General features: G+C 47.4%; 1 protein-coding gene across 1 annotated transcript in view; it reads left to right on the top strand.

Moving 5' to 3' along the window:
* The window catches only part of Pnpla7 (patatin like phospholipase domain containing 7), a 62347-nt gene that overhangs the window by 32733 nt on the left and 10783 nt on the right, over positions 1-18831 (top strand). The window contains 6 exon segments of the mRNA XM_070005250.1: positions 1562-1670; positions 10613-10657; positions 10660-10686; positions 14149-14282; positions 16503-16519; positions 18451-18513. Coding sequence (XP_069861351.1) covers positions 1562-1670; positions 10613-10657; positions 10660-10686; positions 14149-14282; positions 16503-16519; positions 18451-18513 — 395 coding nt within the window.

Below are 18831 nucleotides of genomic sequence, written 5' to 3'. Positions count from 1 at the left end.
TCTGGGGACCAGGGTGCTGGACCCTGGTTTCTGGGTCCTAGTGAGTAGCCAGCCAGTGTTGGGTCGTGGTTGGTAGGGAGTGGCCAGAGTCACCGTCTGAGGATCTCCAGTGACAGCAGCGGCCAGCTGGCGGAAGCGTCCCAAGGCTGATTGGTTTGGGTCCATGCCTCTGACTTGTTCCAAGGTCCACAGCAGTATTTTTGGAGCTTGGAACTTTTTGCTGTTTTTTGTTTTGTAACAAATCTTCAATTTACCTGAAGAAATTCAGTTTAAAAAACTTTTTGTAAAGCTGGGCACTGTTGGCTCATGCCTGTCATCCTAGCTGCTCAGGAGGCTGAGATCTGAGGATTGCAATTCAAAGCCAGCCTAGGCAGGAAAGTCTGTGAGACTCTTGTCTCCAATAAACCACTCAGAAAACCAGAAGTGGTGCAGTGGCTCAAGTGGTAGAGGGCTAGCCTTGAGCTGAAGAGCTGAAGGGCTGAGGGACAGCGTTCAAGCCCAGAGTTCAAGTTCCATGACTGACAAAAAAAAATGCTTCCAACTATTTACTATGTTTTAATTAAATCCTATTTCTGATAATGCTTTAAAATCATATGAAGAAAAATATAAATGTTTCACAGGTTTGGTCTACAAATCATTTGGGAAACCAACTTTAAAAAAATGGACTTGAGCTGGGCACTGGTGGCTCACGCCTGTAATCCTAGCTACTCAGGAGGCTGAGATCTGAGGATGGAGGTTCAAAGCCAGCTGGGGCAGGAAAGTTCATGAGACTTTTTTTTTTTTGGTCATGAGGCTTGAACTCTGGGCTTGGGCGCTATCCCTCAGCTCTTCAGCTCAAGGCTAGCGCTCTACCACTTGAGCTACAGCGCCACTTCCAGTTTTCTGGTGGTTTTATTAGAGATAAGAGTTTCATGGACTTTCTTGCCTGGGCTGGCTTTGAACCGAGATCCTCAGATCTCAGCCTCCTGAGTAACTAGGATTACAGGCGTGAGCCACCAGGGCCTGGCTTTGTGAGACTCTTATCTCCAATTAATCACCAGAAAACTGGAAGTGGCACTGTGGCTCAAAGTGGTAGAGTGCTAGCCTTGAGCAAAAAGAGCTCAGGAAAAGGGCCTAGGCTCTGAATTCAAGCCCCATGACCGACAAAATAATAATAATAATAATAATAAAGTAAAATAAAATCAGCTACCATAACACTCATGAACTGAACAGAACCTCCCTCAAATCCATACTATACTGTTGGACAGAATTTCTGTTTTTCTGCTGTACTTTCCGACTTACTCATGTCACAAAAAAGCCCCCAAATACCATTAGCCTCCAAAAATCAGTCTTCAAATGAAAGATCTGTTTCACCTCTAAAACAAACTCAACTTATTATTCAATAGATGGTTGTCCTTTCATATTACAGTTGATGATAATTACAGTTAATTTGTAAATAACCTTATGAATTGAAATGGATCAAACTAAGCCTTTGTAAAAGTGACTAGTTTAATTATGGGCTAAATACAGTGAGCTTGAATTAGAAAAATGAAGATTCAAACATCAGTCTTTTCTTCCTCAGGTGTAGACGCTGAGCCACCAGGCCAGGGCCAGCACCGTGCATGCTGTTCGAGACTCAGAGCTGGCCAAGCTCCCCACAGGAGCCCTGACGTCCATCAAACGCAGGTACCTACAGGTAGGTGTGGCTCAGAGCACTTGCTTCTACTGTACCTGTGGGTCAGGTGGCTATTCAGTCAAGTATGGATGAGCAGAACCTAGAAGAGGCAGGATTATATGAGGAGAGAGGCCCACTGCTCTGGGTAGCAGAGCAGTGGTGTTGGAACAAGGTACTTACACTGTGTCTCAGGCGGTTGGTCAGCAGCGTCTTCCTCCTAGTGAATACTGTGGGTGTCGTGATTAACAATGCCATGGTATCATTCTGGAACAAATGGGGAAGTGAGGATGGTGTGGCGCCCACGTCTCGGGGCCTTCTTCAGGACAAGGGCCTCCTCAGAGCCAGGCCTCTCACTTGCTTTACTATTTGAGGCTTAGCAGAGGGTCATTGCCCCCAGCTGGCAATCCTGCTCTTGTGGCTCATGGAGTAACACAGACTCAGATCTCCGTCTCTAAGAGGCCTCTCGTGATGCTGGCAACCATGACTGCGGTTGCTGTAGTTGCCTGTTTAGGGACCAGAAGAACCTGGCAGAGCAAGTGAGTGATTGGTATGCTGCGTCTCAAGACCCAGTATTCAAGGCTGCAGCTACAGGCCATTCTATTTTTGTGGTTCTGGCCATCCTCTGCCTGTGGGGTCAGGGTGTGGCGGGACTGGGGTGTTGCTGCATCCTGGAGTTTGGAGCCTTCACCATTGGTGGCACCTCCAGTCAGGAATCTTGGCTGCAGGCCGCACCTAGAGAGGCTGCTCTGTGGTCCTCCCCAGCCAGGAGCTGGAGGCTGGCTGAGGGTGGAGTCGGGCGGTAGGTATCCATCCATCAGGAAGGTGATGGGGGCTCTCCTGGAAGGCCCAGTAGTCTGAGCCCTGTGGGTGTGTCCACAGTGGCCCCTGACCCCCCTTCTAGACATGAATGCCTGTGCTGCGTGCCAAGGGCAGATAGAGCTTGGCTCCCTTGGCCACCTGCCCCCTCTTCTGTGGGCTGCTCCTTGGTGGCAGAAGTGCATTCCGTCTGCTCCTCCGGGGATCCAGAGACCTGTTCCATGTCCTTGTCTCCAGCCTTCCCACAGCAGACCAGGCTCTTGGCCGGCTCACACCCAGGCCCACACTGGGTCCTCCGTGGCCGGGCTGAGCAGCAGGCCGCAGGTGTGCTGAAGGCTGAAGGGGGTGGATTCAGCTTGGAGAACCAGTGTGGACACTGCTGGCTGACCGCACTGCGCTGTCCACACCGGGCAGCATCTCCCCGTGGGGTGTTCTGTTCTTGCCATCAGGCCTTTGGGCCACATGCTGTGGCTGAGCCCCCTGGGGTGCCCTGTCCTGTAGGGGCCCTGTGGTGAGGTGTTCTTAGCCCCTTGACCTCACCCTCAGATTGCTTTCTTGGGTTTTAGAACAGAACGCAGCCTTCTGCCTGGGGCTGCTTCCACTGCCAAGTAGTGCTCCACAAGCGCTCCACAAAACGTGACTGTTAGGCCTGCACTGCGAATAAGCACATCCTTTTCTTGTTCTTGTTGTTTGTTTTGTTGGTTATGGGCTTGAACTCAGAGCCTTGGTGCTGTTCTTGAGCGTTTGTGCTCAAGGCTAGCACTCTACCACTAAGCCACAGAACTACTTCTAGTTTTCTGGTGGTTAATGAGAGGTAAGAGTCTCACAGACTTTCCTGCCCAGGCTTTGAACCGTGATCCTCAAATTTTAGCCTCTTGAGTAGGTAGGAGTACAGATGTGAACCACTAGTACCTGGCTGCACATTCTTATCTGTCTGTCTGTCCTTCTGTCTATCTATCTGTCCATCCATCCATCCATCCATCCGTCTGTCCATTTATCTATCTGTATTTGGTGGTAGTGAGATCTGAATCCAGGTCAGCACTCTTCCACTGAGCCAGACTCTAGCCCTGTTTTGCTTTAGTTATTTTTCTGATAGAGTCTTTGACAATGGCCTGCTTCAGATCTCAACTGTCCTGCCTGTGGCCTCCTGCATGGCTTGAATTACAGGCACAGGCCACCACAGTCAGTTTATTTGTTGAGATCAGGTCTTGCTAACTTTTTGGCCCAGGCTGGCCTTGAACCACAGTCCTTCAATTGCTGCCTCTTAGTAGCTGGGATTACAAGTGTGAGTCACTATGCCCAGCCTTAGAATATCTTACTGAACAGACTAACCTCCCCCTCCAGTTTTTTGTTTGTTTGTTTTTGTCGGTCATGGGGCTTGAACTCTGGGCTTGGGCTCTTCAGCTCAAGACGAGCGCTCTACCACTTGAACCACAGCACCACTTCTGGTTTTCTAGTGGCTTATTGGAGATAAGAATCTCACAGACTTTCCTGTCGGGGCTGGCTTTGAACCTCGATCCTCAGATCTCAGCTTCCTGAGTACTAGGATTACAGATGTGAGCCACCAGCGCCCAGCTGCCCTGGCCTTTAAGATCCTCTTTCTTCCATCTCTCAAGTAGCTGGGATTACTGGCAAGTGCCACCACACCCCAGCTCACTAGGCATATTCTTAACCTTGTGGACAGCTCATCTGCTTCTGGAGTTGCTGGGTCACAGGATGGATGTGTTTTTAGGGACTGTAGACAGTTCTCCAAAGCAGCTGTCTTGCTTTACAACATAGTATCTGAGTCCATGTCTCCACACTGCACATGCTCAGAGGGTGTCTCTTGGTATGAGCCACTTATTCTCTTGGGAGAGGAGTGGCACCGCACAGTAGTGTGAATTTTTGTGTCCCTGATGGGCAGCAATGCTGAGTACTTGTAAATGCCTTTACTGACCTGTTTTGAACCTTTGCCACTTGTCAACATTTTTTAAATAGCTTGGAATTAAGTTTTAATTATGACAGTTATTATGGCTATGTTTTTAAGGACTTATCCTTTAGAGCAGGAACGGGGCATGTCCAGTCTACAGGTCGCACAAGGCCCTTAAAATAGGGTGGTGCATGACAGGACAGACACACGTGCTTCTCATATACTTCTTGTTGGCTGCTGCAGCTGTGTGCATAATCGATAATTTCGTATGTCCCACAAATGACGTTATAAATATCCACATGGCCCTTGGTAGAAAGAAGTTTTCCCACCCTTGCAGGAGCATATTCAGACATTAGTGGATACAATGCTGTCTTTGGGACTGGCTTCAGAGTGTCCAGGGGTGTTTGTAAAATGAGGCTGCTGAGGAGGACAAAGGCAGAAGGGGATCCCTCTCTGCTTTGTGTGTATTTCAATTTTTACATAATAAAACTAATTGTTAAAGCCCTAATTTCACAGTTGGTGTTAGATTAGTAGCATGAAAAACATTATGCTTACTGGGTGCCCGTGATCCACGGCTGTAATCCAAGTACTCAGGAGGCTGAGATCTGAGATCGTGGTTTGAACCCAGCTCAGGCAAGAAGGTCTGTGAGACTCTTATCTCTAATTAAGTACCAAAAAGCTGGAAGTGGAGCTGTGGCTCAAGTAATACTAACACGCTTGTTAGTATTGAGCAACAAAGCTCAGGGTCAGTGCCCAGGCTCTGAGTTCCAGCCCTAGGACTTGCACAAAAGAAAGGAAGAAAGGAAGAAAAAAAAGGAAGGAAGGAAAAAAGGAAGGAAGGAAAGGAAAGAAGGAAGGAAGGAAAGGAAAGAAGGAAGGAAGGAAAGAAGGAAAGAAGGGAAGGAGGGAGGGAGGGAGGGAGGAAGGGCCGACCATCATGCTCTCTGGTTTCTGTCTCAAACTCCTCTGCTCGGACTGTTTGCTGTCTCATACCCTAAGTGTGGGTGGTTTTTCTTGCACCCTCTGTAGGCCTTGGGTCCCAGCATCCTGGGCCAAGTTAGCCTGTAGGTGGGTGGGTGGCCCTTCTACCTCCACTGCACTGTTCTGGGCCGGTGGATCACTGCCAGGCAGTCAAACCAGCTCCTTTCATAGTCACACTGAGCTCTCTCAGCTACAGAGTGTCTGGAAGCACACTGGAGGGGAATAGGAGCTGGGCTGAGGGTAAAGGAAGGGCTGGGGGTGAGTGGGGTGAGGTCAACAGTTGCTCATAGGACGGACATCATGCAGCTCTGCAGTGCATGTGCTGGCTCTTCAGGTTATCTGGGTTTATAGACTCAGACTGCAGCATTTCTTCTCAGATTATCCTGCACAGCATCTAAGAGTTCCAGTGGTTAGACTGCCTGTCCAACAGTCCTCTGTCAGCTTGTCGGCCTTAGGAATAAAAGCAAGCTGTTGGGGCTGAGAAGGTGGCTCAGTGGTAGAGCGCTTGCCTTGCATGCCTGAGGCCCTGGGTTCCATTCCTCAGCACCACATAAGCAAAAAGAAAAAAGCCGGAAGTGGTGCTGTGGTTCAAGTGGTAGAGCGCTAGCCTTGAGCTGAAGAGCTGAGGGACAGCGCCCAGGCCCAGAGTTCAGGCCCCATGACCGGACCCAAAAAAAAAAAAAAAAAAAAAAAAAGCCAGCTGCTTGGTGTATTTCAGAGGCTATACTTGAGCTCTGCCTAGTATACACAAGGCATTAGGTTCAATACCCCACGTCACCAAAAAAGGGAGGAAAGCCCTAACATTTAAATAACTTTATTCACTCATTCATCCTCTTATTTATTTAGAGACAGGGACTCATGAAACCTAGGTTGGCCTCAAACTGGTGATCCTCCTGTCAGTCTCTTGAGTGCTGCGACTATAGATATGAGATGCCATAGCTGGCCTTAAATTACTTCATTCTGAAATAATCTCTTTGTTGTTATTTAATTTATTTTTTATTTTCTTGTTATTTATTTTTTTATTTTATTTTGGTTAGTCGTGGGGCTTGAACTCTGGGCCTGGGTACTGTCTCTCAGCTCTTCAAGGCTAACACTCTGCCACTTGAGCCACAGCACCACTTCTGGTTTTCTGGTGTTTAATTGGAGATAAGAGTATCACTGACTTTCCTACCTGGGCTGGCTTTGAACCATGATCCTCAGATCTTAGCCTCCTGAGTAGCTAGGATACAGGCATGAGCCACCAGTGCCCAGCTTTATTGTCATTATTAAGGTGTTGTTCAGTGGGGCTACCCTTTCATAAGTCAGGTAATGAGTGCATTTCTTTATTTTGGACAATGTCACCTCTTCCTTACTTTTCCCCAGTTCCCTGCCCCCCCATCTCCACCCACGAGTTACACAGGTCATTTTCCACATAGCGTATACTGAATAGAAAGACTGCATTTATTCCCCCTTCCTCCCTCCCTTTCTATGTCCCTTCTTAACTACCCCCCAGAAGAAAAAAACCTCAAAGCAAAAAAACACCACCACCACCAACAATAACAAACAACCCCTCCCTCCCATGTTTCCATTTCCTGGAATTTGTTTTGGTATATACTATTTTTAAATGTTCAGAGAAGTTACACCTTTGTGACCCTCTTGTAATGATAGCCTCCTTTAGTCTGCGTGTGTGTAATTGCCCAGAGTTCTGTACAGGTTATCATGTCCAGTTATATTTTAGATCTAGCTTCCATGTATGACAGAAAACACGTGCCATTTGTCTCTCCAGGCTTGGCTGACCTCAGCATAACTTTTCTAGGTCCATCCATTTTCCTGCAAATAACATCATATTATTCTTACTAATGGATGAGTAAAATTCCATTGTGTGTGTGTGTGTGTGTGTGTGTGTGTGTGTGTGTGTGTGTGTGTGTGTGTGTGTGTGTGTGTGTGTGTGTGTGTGTGTGTGTGTGTGTGTGTGTGTGTGTGTGTGTGTGTGTGTGTGTGTGTGTGTGTGTGTGTGTGTGTGTGTGTGTGTGTGTGTATTCTTGATCCACTCATCTATGGTAGGACATCTGGGCTGTTATCCTATATTGGCTATTGTGAATAGTGCAGCAATGAACATAGATGTGCAAGGGTCTTTACAGTATTCTGACTTTTAATGCTCTGAGTAGATGCCCAAGAGTAGTATGGCTGGGTCATAGGGAAGTTCTGTATTTCATTTGAGGAACTTCCAAACCTCCTTCCAGAGTAGTTGCACTAGTTTACCACTAGGATTCCTTTTTCCCCACACCCCAACCTGCATTTGCTGTTCAGATTCTTGACATTGGCCAGTCTAACTGGGGTGAGATGGAATCTCAAAAGTTATTTTGTGATTTGCATTTCCTTTGTGGCATTAGCATTTCCCTGTGCTTCTATTTGCCATTTTTACTTCTTCTGAGAAGTCTCTCTTTAGCTTCTTTGCCTATTTATTGATTGGTTTAGTAGCTTTGGGAGGGGTTAGTTTCTTGAGCTCCTTGTATATTTTGGATATGAGGCCTTTGTCTGATGTATTGCTAATAAAGATCTTCCCCCAGTTGTTGGCTCTCTTTCTAGTTTATAACCATGTCCTTTATGGTGCAGAAACTTTATTTTGATGTAATCCTATTGGTTGAATCTCTCTCCTCTCTGTGTGCCCTGGGACTCTTCAAAAGGTTCCTACCTATGCCTGTAATTTCTAATAATTCTCCTACTCCATCTTTCTGTAGTTTCAGATCTGATGTTAAGTCTTTGATAAACTTTGAGTTGATATTCATGCATGGTGACAAACAGGTATCCAATTTTAGTTTCCAATATATGCATGTCCAATTTTCCCAACACCATTTATTGATGAGGCTATATTTTTTTCCACAGTATTTCTTTGACTCCCTTGTCAAATATCAAATATTAAGTTGTAGGTATGTGGCTTTATTTCTGGGTCTTCTCCTGAGTAGCTGGGATTACAGGAGTGAGACATTGGCACCTGGCTTCTGTTTTCTTTATATATCTGCTTAGAGCTAGGAACTTTCCTCTCAACACTGCTTTTGCTGTATCCCAGAGGTCCTGGAATGATGTGTTTATATTCTTGTTGGATTGTAGAAACTTTGTGATTTCTTCTTTTATTTCTTCAGTGGCTCACCTGTTATCCAACATTGTGTAATTTAGTCTGCATGTGTTCCAGTGTTTTCTGTAGTATCTTTTGCTGTTGAGATCTAGTTTAATTCCATTGTGCTCAGACAGGATAAGGGAGCTGTCTCAATCCTTTTGTACTTGCTCAGACTTGTTGAATGTTCATAGATATGATCTGTTTTGGAGAAGGCTCCATAGGCTGCTGAGGAGAATGTGCATTGTGTGGTTGTTGAGTGGAATGTTCTGTAGATGTCTATTGGGTTATGGCATCATTTAACCCAGAGGCTTCTTTGCTGATCCTTTGGTTGGTTGACCTGTCCTTTGGTGAGAGTAGGGTGTTAAAGTCTCCCACTATTGTGTTGGAATTTATCAGTTTTTGTAAGTCTGTTTGTTTAATGTATTTAGTGCTTTATTGTTTGGTGTATGTATATATATATATATATATATGTATGTACATATATATTTGGTACATACATATATGTACATACATATATTGACCACTGTAATTTCCTCTTCATGGATCATTCTCTTTCTTAATATGTCATGATCTTCTTTGTCTCTTCTTACTGCTTTTCACATGAAGTCTGTTTTATCTGATAACAATATGGAGGCTCCTGCCTTCTTGCAGGGTACATTTTTGAAAGATCTTTTTCTATCCCTTCACTCGGAATTTGTGTTTATCTTTGACTGTTGTGAGATTTGTTTCTTGGAGACAACAAAAGATTGGATCTTGTTTTTTGATCCAATCTGCTGCTATAAGTCTTTTGATTGGGAACTTAAGCCCATTGATATAACCTATGGAGAAATATGTCATGTTTCTTAAATCACTTTATTTTTATGTAAAAGCATTTAAAATAAGTTTATAACCATTTTATCAAATTAAAAATTATTTTTTTATCTGGACCCCGGTGACTCACGCCTTTCATCCTAGCTGCTCAGGAGACTGAGATCTGAGGATCACAGTTCAAAGCCAGCCCAGGCAGGAAAGTCTGTGAGACTTTCAGCTCCAATTAAATCACAGAAAAAGCCAAAAGTGGTGCTATAGCTCTAGTGGAAGAGTGCTAGCTTTGAGCAAAAGAGCTCAGGGACAGCACCTCAGGACCAGCAAAAAATAATTGTATATATATATATAATATTGCTGGGTGCTGGTGGTTTACTCCTGTAATCCTAGCTACTCAGGAGAGACAGATGACAGATCTGAGGATCATGGTTCAAAGCCAGCCCTGGAGGAAAAGTCCCTGAAGACTTTTTTGTTGTTGTTGTCATGGGGCTGGGCTTGGGTGCTGTCCCTCAGCTCTTCAGCTCAAGGTGAGCACTCTACCACAGGAGCTACAGAGCCACTTCCAGTTTTCTAGTAGTTTATTGGAGATAAGAGTCTCACGGAGGGGCTGGGAAGGTGGCTCAGTGGTAGAGCGCTTACCTTGCATGCATGAGGTCCTGGATTCGATTCCTCAGCACCACATAAGCAAAAAGAAAAAAAAAAGCTGGAAGTGGCGCTGTGGCTCAAGTGGTAGAGCGCTAGCCTTGAGCTGAAGAGCTGAGGGACAGTGCCCAGGCCCAGAGTTCAGGCCCCACAACCGGACCCCCCCCCCAAAAAAAAAAATAGAGTCTCACGGACTTTCCTGCCAGGGCTGGCTTTGAACCGTGATCCTCAGATCTCAACCTCCTGAGCAGCTAGGATTACAGTTGTGAACCACAGGCACCCAGCTCCCTGAGACTCTTGTCTCCAATTAACCAACAAAAAGCTAGAAGTGGAGCTATGAGTCAAATGGTAGAATGCTAGCTTTGAGCTGAGGGACAGTGCCCTGGCTCTGATTATAAGCCCCAGGACCAACACAAAAACAAAACAAATACCAGGATGTGGAAACATGTTTTGAGGGGAGGGTAATGGGGGAAGAGGAATGGAGGGAGGAAGGGTGAGCAAATGCAGTCATAGCATTTAATGCACATTATGTAAAATATGAGCTATGTAACTTGAGGGTAGGGATGGAGGGAGAAAATGGGGAGAGTGATCAGGAAGCATTGTACTCATAACCTACCTATGGAATTGTAACTTCTTCCTACAACTATATAGTGACAATAACAATAATAATCAATAAGTGAAACGTGTGGCTTGGGTTTCTTTCTCTGCACCACGGTGGTGACTCGCTTGATTCATCTCTTGGCTGAGAGGATCCTTGCAGCCTCCAGCAGGGATCTGCTGCGGGTGCCTTGGAGCTCTGCGCTCACTCCAGCCGGTGGTGTTTTGCCTCTCCTGCTTGCTCCAGCTGCTTACCGTGGAACGCCCGTCCCAAACCAGGTCCCAAACCAGATCCCAAACCAGATCCCTGCTGGGCCCAAGAGGGAGGAGACAGCTCAGAATGGGAAGACCTTTTGTGGTGACACAAAGTGCTGGACCGTCTGGCCTTCAGAAGGGCCCCAGAGCTCTTACCAGGGAAACTGTGAACAGTGCTATGATTTTGGCAGTGCCAAGAGAATTTTGCCAAGATATATCTCATTGCAGGAGTCCGGAAGGAAGCTTTGCTGTGTCTGAAATGCAATGCAATATGCTTCCCTCCTTTTTTTTTTTGTCAGTCATGGGGCTTGAACTTGGGGCCTGGGAGCTGTTCCTGAGCTCATTTGCTCAGGACTAGTATTCTACCATTTTGAGCCACAGCACCACTTCCAGTTTTTCTGGTGGTTAATTGGAGATAAGAGTCTTACGGACTTTCCTGCCCAGGCTGCCTTTGAACTGCGATCCTCAGATCTCAGCCTCCTGAGTAGCTAGGATGACAGGCATGAGCCACCAGCACCTGGCCTCCCTCCTGTTTGTTCCATAATGAATTAAATGTTCTGTGTACACCATGTACACCACGCACTCCTCTCTCTCCTGCCTCTGTGCTCCCTGCCTGGAGCACCCTCCACACATCCTGCACCCATTTTCAGTGCAGTTCCCCTCCTCCCCCATCTACCACAGGGCTCCCAGCTCTCATACCCTACTTCTTTTCCTACAATTCTTTTTTACTAACTTATTTGTGGTCTGTCTGGATCATCCTACGGGAGGGCAGGGCAGGGTTCTTTTTTGGTGGTGGTGGTGGTGGTCATGGGGCTCCTGAGCTCTTTTGCTCAAGGCTAGCGCCTTACCAATTTGAGCCAGAGTCCCACTTCTGGTTTTTCAGTGGTTCATTGGAGAAATGTGTTTCATGGGGGCTTTTCTGACTGGACTGGCTTTGAACATCATCCTCAGAGCTCAGCCTCAATAGCCAGGATTACACGTGTGAGCCTCCAGCACCCAGCTTACATGTTTTTAACCTTGTATTCTTTTTCTTCTAGAATGAAGGTATCCAGGGAACTATTCTTTCATTCTTACTTTCTCTCTCTAATGTTCAGATAGAATAGTTTCTCTGATAAGTCTTCATATCACTTTCTCTTTCCTCCATCACCCTAATTCTGATATTAGGCCTATACAGGGAGGTTTTTGCTAGTGTGCTTGGGAGCCAAGTCTTACTGTGTAGTCAGACTGGCCAGACTTCCTCCTGTGCTGCAGACCGGCCTCACACGCGCCTCGTCCTGCCTCAGACTGTGAGTGTGGGGATCGGCGGGTGTGGGACTCTATGCATACCCTGCAAAGCTTTCTATTCCAGTTATTGTATTTTGGCTCTTCATGTTTGGGGGGATTTGGAGTCACTATATTTGTTTCTGGGGTGTCTATGATAGTAGCTTCTTTTTTGGGGGGGTGGTTTTTATTTTCAAATAATTTTGACATCTACGACATGTCATTTTGTCTGTTGACTTTCCTCTTTGCCTGCTTTCAGTACACCTGAAAATTTGGATCCTGTCTCAGTATTTGGGGTATTATGCTCCCATTTTCATCGCTTAGTAAGCTGCCGTTGTGCTTGTATGTTTAGCTCACGTCCTCGTCACTCACTGGTCGAGGCCATGTGCTTCCCAGAACCGTCCTGGAAACTGCCTGATGTTCTGTGCCATCTCCAGTTCTCAGGGCCATAGAAGGGATTCTGGGTAGTTCCTACTGGGGCCAGGTTAGCACAAGCAGATCTGAGAACTCCTTTCTTTACCTTCTACTTCTACTGGTTGGGGCAGGGCAGATAACTGAAGAGGTAGGTGGCAGCTGGGTGTTTGCTGATGCTTGCTCGCAGCTTGCCCATCTCCATGGAGAACCTTAGGAAGGGGGTCTTGTTTTGTGAAGCAAAGCAGGTCTTACCTGGTGTCTGCAGGCCCTGAGCCAGGTAGGTGCCTGCCTTCACTTCTGAAACCTGGCCACATCCTGCATCTCCCGTAGCTTGTAACAGCCAGGAGAGATGTGTTTTCTCCACCTTTCTTTGGGCAAGAGCCAGAACTTCACAAGTGCCCTGCTGAGAGACTGAGAAAAAGCTATGTAAATAAGCAGTAAAGCTCCCATCCCTTTGGTTCTACCTAAACGGAGGCTTCTAACATCAGAGATTGCTGAGGAAGATGAAGGGAAGAGGATTTCCTAAGGAGGATCTAGTGCATGAAGAGCAAGAGTATATTGGGGTGAGGAGAAAGAGAAGCAAAAGTAGGAGGAGGAAGAGGAAGGGGCCAAGGAGGGAGGGAGGGCAATAGCAGGGAGGAAAAGCTTCAGACCTACTGTTGGGTCTGGGGCGGTGGTTCTCCTGTGTCTGCTTTGGCCGGCCTGCCTGCCTGCCTGCCTCCCTCCCTTCCCTCCCTCCCTCCCTCCCTCCTCTCCCTCCCTCCCTCCCTCCCTCCTTCTCTCCCTCCCCTCCCTCCTTCTTTCCTTTCCCTCCCTCCCTCCTTCCCTCCCTTCCCTCCCCTCCCTCCCTCCTTCCCTTCCCTCCCCTCCCTCCCTCCTTCCCTTCCCTCCCCTCCCTCCTTCTCTCCCTCCCCTCCCTCCCCTCCCTCCCCTCCCTCTCTTTCCTCCCTTCCACTCTCACTCCAGCCCTCCCTCCCACCCTTAACTTCCTTCCTTCCTTCCACTCCCTCACTTGCTTCCTTTTTGTAGGAAAAATATTGGGATTTGAACTCAGAATGTTGTTTTTGTTTTTTTATAATACTGGGGTTTGAGCTAGAGGACTTGTTCTCTCCCTTCCTTCCTTCCTTCCTTCCTTCCTTCCTTCCTTCCTTCCTTCCTTCCTTCCTTCCTTCCTTTCCTTCCTACCTTCCTTCCTTCCTTCCTACCTTCCTTCCTTCCTTCCTTCCTTCCCAGTCCTGGGCTTGAACTCAGGGCCTGGGCACTGTCCCTGAGCTTCTTTTGCTCAAGGCTAGCACTCTACCACTTGAGCAACAGCGCCACTTCTGGCCTTTTTTGTTTATGTGGCACTGAGGAATGGAATCCAGGGCTTCATTCATGCTAGGCAAGCACCCTACCACTGAGCCACCTTCCAGCCTGGAAGAATATTTTCTAAATTACAAAATTCCAATGTCTCTGAATCTTCAAGCTCCTTAGGGTCAAGACTAGTTTACTTCTGGGGCCAGTGCTGGGAGCATCCAGCCCTGGTGTGGAACCTGTGGTGATTTTCCGTTAGGTGGACCAGGATTGTCCGTCAGGAGGAGGCCGGGGCATGACGGGCCACCGTGAGACCAAGAGCAGACCTTGCTCTCACCTATTGGTGCCACATGTCATCTGGAAAAACCCGAGGCGGTCCTGGCTGCGGTCCAGCCTTTCAGGCGGATGCTTGGCCTTGTACTGCAGGTCGCCAGCTTGGCCTTCACACCCTGGGCAGCAAACAGGACTGAGGAAACCCAGCCAGCAACCTGTCCACGGTGGCAGCGATGCCCGTGTCTGAGGATGCGCCTCTCACTGCCTTAGCCTTGGAACTCCAGCACGCCCATTGGGAAGCCTATGGTATCTCATGCCCGGTAACATGGAGCCCTGAAGTGTTTAAGAAGCCCCATAGTGAGAGCTGCCCTCCGTGCTGGGACAGACCTGTGGGTGGAAGAGGGCTTTGCTCCAAGATCCTGCACCCAGAGGGATCCTCAGGTTGTCAGGTCTGCTTAGGCACCTTGGTGTGGAAGCATTTGACGTGCCAGCTGCCCCGGATGCTTCCGGGGGTGGAGGGTGCTCAGGAGCTGCTAGTGGGTCCTTCAGCTGTACCCCTCTTCAAAACATGATCGTTGGCCCTTAGCACAGAACCAGTAGACCCTGTCTGGGTTTTAAGACTTCTGGGGACAGTGCCAGCCTTCTGGGGTGGGGGCTAGTATTTCAGGGATGGTCAGAGAGTGGGTTGGCTTCCTGGAGGAAGGTACTGTTGTTTGGGGTCAGTAGCTTGTACAGTAGAGTGAGGATGAGTCCCCTCCCTGGATAGGCACAGGGAGCCCTACATCCTATGTTGAACCAAGGGCTGTCTGTCCAGCAGGAAGAAGCACATTTCTGACAGCTGTTAACATTTCAAATTTAAGAACAAAAAAGCCAGTAATCCTAGCTTCTCTGGAGGCTGAGATCTGAGGATCTTGGTTCAGAGCCAGCCCAGGCAGGAATGTCCGTGAGACTCTCCAATGAACCACCAGAAAACCAAAAGTGTCACTGAGTCTCAAGTGGTAGAGTTCTAGGCTTGAGCTGAAGAGCTCAGGGACAGTGCTCAGGCCGAGTTCAAGCTCCATGACGGACAAAACAACAACAACAGACTGTCTTTCCAAGTGGCCGTGCTATTACCATGTCCACACCATTGGTGGAACTCTTTTTTCTTTTTCTTTTCTTTTTTTTTTTTTTTGTTGGCCGTGGGTTTGAACTCTGGGCCTGGGCACTGTCCCTCAGCTCTTCAGCTCAAGGCCAGCGCTCTACCACTTGAGCTACAGCGCCACTTCCGGCTTTTTTCTTATGTGGTGCTGAGGAATCGAACCCAGGGCCTCGAGCATGCAAGGCTAGCGCTCTACCACTTGAGCTACAGCGCCACTTCCAACTCTTTTTTCTTTTTTAAAATATATTTTATTGTAAAAATACTGTACAGAGGTTACACTTACATGAGTAAGGTAATAAGTACATTTCCTATTGAGCATTGATGCCTCCTCCTTTGTTTTTCCCCAGCCATCCTTTCCCTCCCACCTGAACACCTTCTCTCCCCCCCCCCAAGTTGTAAAGTTCATTTTCAACATAGTGTCTTGTACATCTCATTGTTACAATGGTTCAACCTGTATCCCTGTTTATACATTTTGTTTTTATCCTTCCCCTCCCCAAATTAGAAAAATGTAGGGCACCTACATCTTGTATATACCAAGGGAGAGGAACATACCAAAGAAACAAAAAAAAAAAATCACACCATACATTATAAATACATTAAGAACAACAGCAAGCAAGAAAAAACCATTTATGTCCCTATCTTGGGGTTCATTTCACTTAACATCATCTTTTATGGTCATATGTACATGGCTTTTGACCTTTTCTGCTTGTCCTAAATTTATACTAGTTATTGCAAATAAGGGAAACCATGGGACCTATGTTTCTTTGGGCCTGGCTTACTTCACTTAATATAATTTTTTCCAAGTCTTTCCATTTCTTAATGTCATTCTTTCTGATGGAGGCATAGATTCATATGTGTGTGTGTGTGTGTGTGTGTGTATGTGTGTATGTGTATATATGTGTGTGTATATACCACATTTGATCCAATCACTACTGAGGGGCATCTGGGTTGGTTCCATATCTTAGCTATGGTAAACAAGGCTGCGATAAACATAGCTGTGCTGGTAGCTTTAGTATGGCCTTGTTTGTAAACATTTGGGTAAATGCCCAAAAGTAGGATTGCTGGGTCACAGGGAGCTCTATGTGGAGTCTTTTAAGGAACCTTCATACTGCTTTCCAAAGTGGTTGAACAAGTTTATACTCCCACCAACAATGCAGTAGGGTTCCCTCCTGGCCACATCCCATTGGTGGACTTCTTGTTGCTCTGTCTAGCCAGCATTTGGTGGTCAGTTATTTGGATTGGGCCATTGTAATAGGTGTGCCATGGTCCCTTATTGTTTTAATTTATATTTCCTTATATGGTGTGAATCATTTTTACATGTTTATTTTGCACCTATAAATGTATTTTGGCTATTTTTTAACATCTGTAGTACATTTCCTTAATTGGGTTGGTTTTTTTGTTTGTTTGTTTGTTTTTGTCAGTCATTGGGCTTGAACTCTGCTCTTCAGCTCAAGGCTAGCACTCGAACACTTGAGCTACAAAGCCACTTGTGATGGTTTATTGGAGATAAGAGTTTCTCGGGGCTGGGCGCTGGTGGCTCACGCCTCTAATCCTAGCTACTCAGGAGGCTGAGATCTGAGGATCTCGGTTCAAAGCCAGCCCGGGCAGGAGAGACCGTGAGACTCCTATCTCCAATAAACCACCAGAAAACTGGAAGTGGCGCTGTAGCTCAAGTGGTAGTGCGCTCACCTTGAGCTGAAGAGCTGAAGGACAGCGCCCAGGCCCAGAGTTCAAGCCCCAGGACCGACAAAAAAAAAAAAAAAAAAAAGAGTTTCTCGGTAGGGGTTCTCACGCCTGTAATCCTAGCTACTCAGGAGGCTGAGATCTGAGGGTCGAGGTTCAATGCCGGCCTGGGCAGGAAAGTCTGTGAGACTCTTATCTCCAATAAACCACTAGAAAACCGCAAGTGGCGCTGTGGCTCAAGCAGTAGAATGCTCACCTTGAGCTGAAGAGCTGAGGGACAGCACCCAAGCCCAGAGTTCAAGCCCAATGACCAACAACAACAACAAAAAAGTTTCACGGAGTTTCCTGCCCGGGCTGGCTTTGAACCATGGTCCTCAGATCTCAGCTTCCTATGTAGCTAGGATGACAGACATGAGCTACCGGCGCCCGGCTGTTTGTGTTTGTTTTTGTTGGTCTTTGCTGGAACTCGGGCCTGAGCACTGTCCCCAAACTCATTATTCAAGGCTAGCATTCTACCACTTTGAACACTTCGTTTTCTGGTGGTTCATTGGAGCTAGAAGTCTCACAGACTTTTCTGCCTGGGTTGGCTTTGAACCAAAATCTGTAGATCGCAGCTTCCTGAGTAGCGGGGATTATAGGCGTGAGCCGCCAGTGCCTGGCAGTAAAGTGATTTTTTTGGTGGTTGCGGCAGGTGAATCACTGGAAGCTGAGAGTTCAAGGCTAGTCTGAGCAACACAGAAAGACATGGTCTCAAAAAGAAGCCAGCTTTTATTAATGCTCAGGGTTTTGTTTTGTGTGTGTGTGTGTGTGTGTGTGTGTGTGTGTGTGTGTGTGTGTGTGTGTGCGTGCGTGCGTGCATGCGTGCATGCGTGCGTGTGTGTGTGTGTGTGTGTGTGTGTGTGTGTGTGTGTTTTGGTGCCAGTCTTGGTGTTTGAACTTAGGGCCTGGGTCCTGTTTCTAAACTTCTTTTGGCTCAAGGCTAGCACTCCACCACTTGAACCACAGCTCCACTTCCAGCTTTTTTTTTTTTTTTAATTGTTTTTTGTAATTTCTTGGAGATGAGCGTCCCACAGACTTTTCTGCCTGGGCTGGCTTTGAACTGTGATCTTCAGATCTCAGCCTCCTAAGTAGGATTATAGGCCTGGCTAGTTATTAGTTACATACATGCTCTTGGAAAAGCTTGTTGGGAATGATTAGACCTTGGGCCCTAAGAGGGAAACGGCTCCGGAGGCGGTCGGGGTGCTTGCTTCTCCCCAGCAGCATGGCCCACGATGTGGATGAGAGTGAGTACCGCCGTGTTCTTTCCTCAGATTCTGACTCTGGCTCAGATATGGACAATGGTGTGCTAACCTGAGAGACACAGTGCAAAAAGATGGGGGTAAACCAGAGTGGGAGCAGGCAGCCACACGGCTCTTGGAATTTCACATACCGTCTCTGCCACCAGTGTGTACTTGTACCTGCACACACACAGTGGGATGTGGGACTGGCCTCGGGCAGGAGAGATCAGCCTCCGTCTGGCACAGTGAGGGTCGCCACCAGTGCCCTCCAGTGTGCTAACCTCAGGACAAGAAGTAGCATTCCGGACCCTTGCTAGTCTTCAGGACAGACCTGTGTAACTGTGGTTGTGTTCTCAGGCCTGTCCTGCTACTGACCAGTGAGAACATCAGATAGTGCTTTGGCTCTGCTGTTCTGGACAGGTACACTGGCCTCCAGCACTTGGTTTTCCCCACATAGAAGCAGCCTGGAGAGCCTTCACTTACTCCTCTGGTTTACTGTAGGTATAGTTCTGTGCCTCCACAGTGGTTTGCTGTCTGACCACGCCCCACTCCACACGCAAGCAAGGAACCCTCAGTGCCTGCAGCCTTGTCGTACGGACAGTTCTGCGCTCCACCTTTTCTTGAGTCCTAACCTCTAGGCTCAGCCACAGCCTCTGCTCTGCTGCCTAGACCCAGGCCCTTGTGCTTCTGTGGGAGGAAGGCATACTAATAAAGGTGCCAGTGTTCTTTGAGGGTCTC

Source organism: Dipodomys merriami, unplaced genomic scaffold (assembly GCF_024711535.1).
Source record: "Dipodomys merriami isolate MVZ:Mamm:240054 unplaced genomic scaffold, mDipMer1.0.p SCAF_11, whole genome shotgun sequence".
In the NCBI taxonomy this organism is placed as follows: Eukaryota; Metazoa; Chordata; class Mammalia; order Rodentia; family Heteromyidae; genus Dipodomys; species Dipodomys merriami.
Note: the sequence above shows the minus strand (reverse complement) of the source record. Positions and strands in the feature narration are given on the sequence as shown.